Below are 8,985 nucleotides of genomic sequence, written 5' to 3'. Positions count from 1 at the left end.
GAATCTCTCCTGGTCTGACAAACACCGCTCTAGCTGTCACCTGTCACCGTAGATGGAATCTCTCCTGGTCTGACAAACACCGCTCTAGCTGTCACCTTTCACCGTAGATGGAATCTCTCCTGGTCTGACAAACACTGCTCTAGCTGTCACCTGTCACCGTAGATGGAATCTCTCCTGGTCTGACAAACACCGCTCTAGCTGTCACCTTTCACCATAGATGGAATCTCTCCTGGTCTGACAAACACCACTATCTGTCACCTTTCACCATAGATGGAATCTCTCCTGGTCTGACAAACACCGCTCTAGCTGTCACCTGTCACCGTAGATGGAATCTCTCCTGGTCTGACAAACACCACTCTAGCTGTCACCTGTCACCGTAGATGGAATCTCTCCTGGTCTGACAAACACCGCTCTAGCTGTCACCTGTCACCGTAGATGGAATCTCTCCTGGTCTGACAAACACCGCTCTAGCTGTCACCTGTCACCGTAGATGGAATCTCTCCTGGTCTGACAAACACCGCTCTAGCTGTCACCTGTCACCGTAGATGGAATCTCTCCTGGTCTGACAAACACCACTATCTGTCACCTTTCACCATAGATGGAATCTCTCCTGGTCTGACAAACACCGCTCTAGCTGTCACCTGTCACCGTAGATGGAATCTCTCCTGGTCTGACAAACACCGCTCTAGCTGTCACCTGTCACCGTAGATGGAATCTCTCCTGGCCTGACAAACACCGCTCTAGCTGTCACCTGTCACCGTAGATGGAATCTCTCCTGGTCTGACAAACACCACTATCTGTCACCTGTCACCATAGATGGAATCTCTCCTGGTCTGACAAACACCACTCTAGCTGTCACCTGTCACCGTAGATGGAATCTCTCCTGGTCTGACAAACACCACTCTAGCTGTCACCTGTCACCGTAGATGGAATCTCTCCTGGTCTGACAAACACCGCTCTAGCTGTCACCTGTCACCATAGATGCGGTGGATTGAGACGCATCCAACGCAGAAAAGACTTCTCTCTAGCTTAAATTGACAGCTTTTTAAAAAATGATGCTAATTTGATTTCTGCGGAGCCACGGACATCGACTCTAGGGGATTAAAAAAAAAGAAAAAAAAGTGTAGACTTATTTTTCTTCATAGCTGGCCTAAAGACGTTGAGGTTAAACATGTGGTACAATCCCTAACATGGCTGATCTATCCAATAACCATTAACCTTAGTCACTCCAATGTATCCAGCTCAGTTGAGCTGCTATAGGAGCTCATTTGTACCACACTGCTAATTAGCTGGGAGTCGTCATGCAGTTAATTAGCAACAACATTTGCTAAGGCAGGAAATTGTCTACAATTGAAACCAGCCAAGGGTAAACGCTGCATATGTTGGCTCAATCGAAAATGACCTCTACATTTCAAGCGCGTTATAGCACTGAACTTCAGCGATACATATTGATTCGAGCCCTAGGTACACGCTGACTTTAGTTCTCCCTCAGTCATTACAGAGGCAGTGATGACGTGTTGTGAGAGAAGTGCTACACTGCAGCACGAGGATAATGACTCAGTAGGGATAAAGGACAAGTATCAGTGGGTGAAACACACAGGAAAGACATTACCCCCCTGTTCCCTCAAGTCAAACCAGGGCAGTAGTTTTCTGATTCACACTACAGGGCTGAACCCAACCATACTGTGCTGGCTCGGTTATTTTCTTTTCACATTGTCCTTTCCAGCAACTCTGGTGGATGTGTCATCAGGCCAGCCCAGTAAAGCTCGGCCCTATGGTGTGAATTATGCTAGTATATGTAAGGTTCTAGTGCTGCCTGTTTCAACGGAGCTGTGGATTTTCACTGGGCGGATTCTGATCATCGTGCCTTTGTGCTTCATTGATTAATTATAATCATTAAGTGGATAGAAAGTAACCTCACCTGGCATTAATGTTGAAAATCACTGCCTGATTCAAATGAATCACAGTGGAAGCCTGGAGGAGGGCCAGCCATGTCACAGAGGAAGCCTGGAGGAGGGCCAGCCATGTCACAGAGGAAGCCTGGAGGAGGGCCAGCCATGTCAAAGTGGAAGCCTGGAGGAGGGCCATGTCCAGCCATGTCACAGTGGAAGCCTGGAGGAGGGCCAGCCATGTCACAGAGGAAGCCTGGAGGAGGGCCAGCCATGTCACAGAGGAAGCCTGGAGGAGGGCCAGCCATGTCACAGAGGAAGCCAGCCATGTCACAGAAGCCTGGAGGAGGGCCAGCCATGTCACAGTGGAAGCCTGGAGGAGGGCCAGCCATGTCCCATGTCACAGTGGAAGCCTGGAGGAGGGCCAGCCATGTCACAGAGGAAGCCTGGAGGAGGGCCAGCCATGTCACAGAGGAAGCCTGGAGGAGGGCCAGCCATGTCACAGAGGAAGCCTGGAGGAGGGCCAGCCATGTCACAGTTGAAACCTTGGAGCAGGGCCAGCCATGTCACAGAAGCCTGAAGCCAGCCATGGAGGAGGGCCAGCCATGTCACAGAGGAAGCCTGGAGGAGGGCCAGCCATGTCACAGAAGCCTGGAAGCCAGCCATGTCACAGAGGAAGCCTGGAGGAGGGCCAGCCATGTCACAGAGGAAGCCTGGAGGAGGGCCAGCCATGTCACAGAGGAAGCCTGGAGGAGGGCCAGCCATGTCACAGAGGAAGCCTGGAGGAGGGCCAGCCATGTCACAGAGGAAGCCTGGAGGAGGGCCAGCCATGTCACAGAGGATAGACAGGCAGGCTGCTGATACTTGCAGAGAGAAAAACACTTTGATTTAAGACAGTCAAAAGCTGCTGCTATGGGAAAGAAAGGCAAAATAATGTTATTATTTCTTTCATTTTGTGTCCTTTATTATTTAAAAATACAGCACAAAAAAATACACGCACAAAAATAAAACCAGGTATGATCACACAATGTGCAATCAAACCACCAAATAAAATCTTCATACAATATTAGTACACTAGTTTTAAAAGCTACAGTTAATACCATGTTAGTAGTACTTATTCGTTTTCTGAGTTGAGAGGGACTGTACAACATGACTACCTCTCTAATGGCTCTGTAGTTTGTCAGCAGTTGGGGGTCTACTAAAATACTATATTGGGGACAAATCCAGACAGTAAAGACACACACCAACACACAGTTCCCTGGGCTTCGAGAGAGCTGACAGGTTTTTCACTTCGGGGTAATGTACGGGGTGTGTTTCACTTTACGTCCTGTCTCGGATGTGGCTGCTGTCCCCATGTGTGAGGTTACACCTGCCACAACACGGAGAGGCGTAAGGACACAACTCCGAGAGGTCTTCACCGGTCTCCTCCACTTCATCCACCTCAAATCTACTACTTTCTATTTCATACACACAGAGTCTGTGTGTGTTTCATTAACCATACTAGTATACTATTTACAATGCATGCTATTGCTTCCTCAGAATTAATACGCTAATGTGGATATTGAAACATGGCTGCAGTAGAATTCCAGTGGTGCCCACTTGAATTAACATTAGTGGGCTTTCACCCTCCACTGTTATTTACAAGACCCATCGATCATGTTTTAGATGCACATTAACCAAGCAAAGCACGGCAGAGCATCATCATACATACAGGGCATTAGAGGAAGTGTGGTGGGATTAGTTCTAGAGATATACTGTAAAAGTTACACTATTTACACATACAAACAAAGCCTTCATAATAAAATGTTTAAAAAAAAACACTAAAATAATGCATTTAAAACTAAAAAAAGAAGTAACAACTGTGAGTCAACTGTTTTTGTTGTTGTTTTTTACATTGCTAATGTTCGAATATAGAGCTAATGTAACCAACCTCCACTCAGTTGATGTGGATTTACACAGGATCCAGAACCGTGAAAAGTGGACTAGTTGTCATGCCGATGTGAGTCTCGTACTACAGACATACTGCATGTTCTGTAGCCAACTATTGTGTCATGTACCATACAACGACAGCTGGCTACAAAACATACATGTACAGTGCATAGCAACGGTAGAAGACTAGAGCCCAGCCTGGGTACACACACACACACACACACACACACACACACCTAGAGGCCTGTGGCTGTAACAGTATGTATGTGATACAAGTCAGTACAGACAAGGCACAAGAACACTGATGTGAATCACAGAAACACTCCATCTGGGCTGAGCAGAAGCACTGACTGGGGGGCTGTGAGTATGTGACAGAGTGAGAGAGCATGGGTGCATTATAGACACCCTGGAAAACAGAGTTACTGTGCTGTTGGTGCAGCAGACACCTAACACCCTAATATCTTCTTCTTCCCCTCAACACTCACTTCCTTCCATATATCATGTAAATTACTATACTGTACATACTTCATCCTTCATGAATAGAGGTGCATGAATGAACCACTAAACATTTTTGACTTCATAATGACAATTGAAAAATTTGTTTCATCGAGATATTGAATCCTGAGTGTGCAGTTAAATGTACCATTTTGTTCAGGGGTTTGATGGTTAAACACCAGAGCGGGTTAATAATACCATACAGTGTAGGGGATAGGAAGGGGTGTACTGGTGGGGTCAGAGGGGCTGGTGGCAGTCAAACACAATCAAATATGATTGTTCAGTGAACCTCACCCCGCACCTCCCAAAACACTGCCTGTTGTAGGAACTTGAAGGGTGGGCTGTAAACCCAGCAAAGAGACAATACACTAATCACACCATGTGGAGGTCTGAACTCCCCCTTCCGTGTCATTAGCCAACCCTGTCCACCCGTCCCCTCCAGACCAAGCTGGACATTTCAAAACGGTCAACTGTCGAAATAACCAGCTGACCCAATTTCTCTCAGGGCTGGCAAACATGGCCATGACATCAGCCACAGTCCAACCAGTGGAATGAACATCTTTAAAAAAGGTAACTACTTGACAAATCATTATTTTGAAAAGCAGAACTCTAAAATCCCTTCGGCAACCCCTATTCTTGAGATAAGCTGTGTGTTACAGAAGTGAATTGATCAAACATGTCTGATCACTCCATGGGTATTTCATCCAAAGAAAGTAGAGTAGAACTGTACATTTCCCAGAAACATACACGTCAAGCTGTAATACTCTACATGGTACACAACAGGCCAATCAGAGACCTTGGTCCGCTCTGAACACAACTCTCTATGCACAGGGCCGGCTAGATAAAAAAAAAACATCATGCATTCAACTATGTACAAAGAAACCTGTGTGAATTGACCATTAAAATGTACCCAGCCTAGAATTCATAATTGTCATGTGTGAGAAAGTTCAGGAAGTAAAATTCATAAAAGCATCTGTTTTTTTGTCAACAGTAAATAGTTCATAGTGGGTGACATGGTACAATACTGCTTCTCTTTTCTCCTCAGTACAACACCACACCCAAACCTCCATAAAGCAGAGCAGAGTGGGGGTTCCAGTTGGTGGTGCGTGGTAGAGGGTAGAATCTGGCTGCCCAGCACAGTCCCCCAGCCCAGCCACCCCACCTCTCTGGCTAGTGTCCCCCGGTCTCTCCCTCCATCTTTCTGTTTCTTTCCACTACACAATGGAGCCGTCCCTGTTCTGGGCGGGGATCATGACGGCGATGGCGCCCATGCGGCTGAGGTTGGGGCCGGCCATCTTGCTGGCGACGGGTGGGGGCAGGGGTGCGTGGCTGGGGGGCCTCTCATACTCCTCCACGGAGGGGATTTTGTCGTACTGGGGCTTGAGGGCGTACTCGTGTAGGTTGGAGGGGGACATGGAGCCTAGGGAGGAGCGCTGGCTGCCCACGCTGGTGAAGGAGCGGGCCGTCGATACGCGGCTCTTCGGAGGGGGGACGTCCTCTCTGAAGGAGAGAAGGGGGGTGAGATGGTTATGTAAAAAACACAAGCTTATTCACTCCCTTTCACATTCACTTGGGTTTGGATTTTCCCCCAGGGGTCCAGACAGAGAAAGAAAGTGAAAGATAAACAATAAAGATAATGGAGAGACACACAGACAAGGAGAGAGGGTGGTACAGACAGACAAGGAGAGCGGCTGGGACAGAGAGAGAGAGGGTGGGACAGAGAGAGAGAGGGTGGGACAGAGAGAGAGAGGGTGGGACAGAGAGAGAGAGAGGGTGGGACAGAGAGAGAGAGAGGGGTGGGACAGAGAGAGAGAGAGAGGGGTGGGACAGAGAGAGAGAGAGAGAGGGGTGGGACAGAGAGAGAGAGAGAGAGAGGGTGGGACAGAGAGAGAGAGAGAGAGGGTGGGACAGAGAGAGAGAGAGAGAGGGTGGGACAGAGAGAGAGAGAGAGAGGGGTGGGACAGAGAGAGAGAGAGAGGGTGGGACAGAGAGAGAGAGAGAGGGTGGGACAGAGAGAGAGAGAGAGGGTGGGACAGAGAGAGAGAGAGGGTGGGACAGAGAGAGAGAGAGAGAGAGAGAGAGAGAGGGACAGAGAGAGAGAGAGAGAGGGTGGGACAGAGAGAGAGAGAGGGGTGGGACAGAGAGAGAGAGAGAGGAGGGGGTGGGACAGAGAGAGAGAGAGAGAGGGTGGGACAGAGAGAGAGAGAGAGAGGGGGTGGGACAGAGAGAGAGAGAGAGGGTGGGACAGAGAGAGAGAGAGAGGGTGGGACAGAGAGAGAGAGAGAGGGTGGGACAGAGAGAGAGAGAGGGTGGGACAGAGAGAGAGAGAGAGAGAGAGAGGGGTGGGACAGAGAGAGAGAGAGAGGGTGGGACAGAGAGAGAGAGAGAGAGGGGTGGGACAGAGAGAGAGAGAGTGGGTGGGACAGAGAGAGAGAGAGGGTGGGACAGAGAGAGAGAGAGGGTGGGACAGAGAGAGAGAGAGGGTGGGACAGAGAGAGAGAGAGGGTGGGACAGAGACAGAGAGAGAGAGTGGGACAGAGAGACAGAGAGAGTGGGACAGAGAGAGAGAGAGAGGGTGGGACAGAGAGAGAGAGAGAGAGGGTGGGACAGAGAGAGAGAGAGTGGGACAGAGAGAGAGAGAGGGTGGGACAGAGAGAGAGAGAGGGTGGGACAGAGAGAGAGAGAGGGTGGGACAGACATACAGAGAGAGAGGGTGGGACAGCAGAGTGGGACAGACAGACAGACCGAGAAAGAGGGTGGGACAGGGTGGGACAGACAGACAGAGGGTGGGACAGACAGACAGAGGGTGGGACAGACAGACAGAGGGTGGGACAGACAGAAAGATAGAGGGTGAATAAGACAGACAGACAGAGTGGGACAGACAGAAAGATAGAGGGTGAATAAGACAGACAGACAGAGTGGGACAGACTGAAAAAGAGGATGAAGGGAGAGAAAGAGACAGCGATGATAGCCAGTGGGGATGGAATGTAGTTCGAACTGTGCCAGCTCTGGTCAGCTACAGTAAGAATGAGGATTCTCAACAGTGGTAACAGAGCAACCCCCTTCAGCTCCCAGAGTAACACAATTCAAAACTAATAACCGGCAATAATCCATTAAAGAGCTCAATCAAACTGAGCCTGAGGGGCCCTTGGCTTTGAACATGTTAGTAAATATGTGTGTGTGTGCATGCATAGTGTGTGTATGCGCACAAGTGTTTTTCTGTGTGTGCAAGTGTGCATTCCTGTCTGTATGCGTGCCTTCGTGTGTGTGTGTGTGTCAGGGCTGGGTACCCAGACACAGTGCTCATTGGGCTAATCTTTTTTGTGCTCCACTGAGTTGCCAGGCAGATAGCCAGACAGTGTCCAGGCTGAAGCTAGCAGATCCAGAGACAGAGGGAGGGAGGCCCTGTGCTTTCTGGATGGAATACTGTGTCCAGAGGGGGCTGGGCAGGACAGACAGGATCCACAGAACAAACAAAACCCCCAAACTGATTACCAAAGCCATTTATTTTAGGAAGGGGAAAAAAAGAACACTGATGGGGCGACAACCTTTTTTCTGTGTGTGTGTGTGTGTGTGTGTGTGTGTGTGTGTGTGTGAGTGAGTGAGTGAGTGTGTGTGTGTGTGTGAGTGAGAGAGTGAGAGAGTGAGTGAGTGAGTGAGACTGGGCCGGGAGGAGCTGGGGCCAGAGAATGTTGGACGTTCACAATGACCCATACCTACTGGCACAGTTGTCGTTGCTTTATCTCAGGCTGTAGCAGCCAAATAAACCACATACAGATAGTTAGATAATACATACTACACTGCTATATCAGTTTGATGCAGTATGTACCAGTGTCTGTTCAATGAAGTGTATTTGGGGGATCCTACACAGTATTGAGGGTGTAATAATGCGTTGCCCGTACCTGATCTCGTAGGAGATCTCCTTCTCGTACTTCTTCCTGTTGCGGGCGCGGCAGCAGCAGAAGAGGATGATGGCGATGATGATGAGGGCCAGCAGAACAGCGATGATGGCTCCAGCTATGATACCAGCAGTGTTGGGGGCTAGACCACATACAGAGAAAATCATTAAAAACACTCATCCTACACAATCCCACCATTTTGACTCTATACAGCCATACAGGTCTCAGCACAAATGCCCACCCGATTAAAATAATCACATAAAGGTGAATCAGGGGGCGTTGAGGGACTCACGGGGAGTGATGCCAAGCTGTAGAATACACTCCTCCATGCCCACGTGGTTCTTAGCTGTGCAGCGGTAGGTTCCTGAGGAGCTGGTGGACGCGTTCCTTACATTCATGGTGCCTCCCACAGGGTCTACAGACAGAGGGGGAGGGGTTGACAGAGGCACGTTCAGGAAGCCAAAACTTTTCAGAGACCCTTCTGTCCATTTGGCAGTGAATAACCATTCTGTTTCAAAGCATCTGCTCCATCTGGGGATGGTGAAACCTGGCTTCCATAAATATTATGTGTCTTACCTAGCACGGCGGAGGCAGGCAGCAGTTTGTTGTCGCTGGTCTTCTCCCAGGTGTACTGCAGGGGGTTGGTCCCCTCACTGGACGTACACCTCAGGACCACATCCGTACCCTCCAGGGTGGGGCCGTCGGCAGAGCATCTGGGCTTGGACGGTCTCACTACCAGGAGAGAGGGGGAGGGGGGGAGAATAAGCTATTAG

General features: G+C 49.4%; 1 protein-coding gene across 1 annotated transcript in view; it reads right to left on the bottom strand.

Moving 5' to 3' along the window:
- Positions 1-3,759: 3,759 nt before the first annotated feature.
- The window catches only part of LOC112245075 (coxsackievirus and adenovirus receptor homolog), a 110,890-nt gene continuing 105,664 nt past the window's right edge, over positions 3,760-8,985 (bottom strand). The window contains exons 4-7 of the mRNA XM_024413013.2: positions 8,789-8,944; positions 8,505-8,627; positions 8,216-8,354; positions 3,760-5,813 (exon numbers count right to left, since the gene is read on the bottom strand). Coding sequence (XP_024268781.1) covers positions 5,528-5,813; positions 8,216-8,354; positions 8,505-8,627; positions 8,789-8,944 — 704 coding nt within the window. The 3' untranslated portion in view covers positions 3,760-5,527. The remainder of the gene's footprint in view (positions 5,814-8,215; positions 8,355-8,504; positions 8,628-8,788; positions 8,945-8,985) is intronic.

The sequence above is a fragment of the Oncorhynchus tshawytscha genome, linkage group LG30 (assembly GCF_018296145.1).
Source record: "Oncorhynchus tshawytscha isolate Ot180627B linkage group LG30, Otsh_v2.0, whole genome shotgun sequence".
NCBI lineage: Eukaryota > Metazoa > Chordata > Actinopteri > Salmoniformes > Salmonidae > Oncorhynchus > Oncorhynchus tshawytscha.
This window is presented reverse-complemented; position numbering and strand designations above follow the sequence as displayed.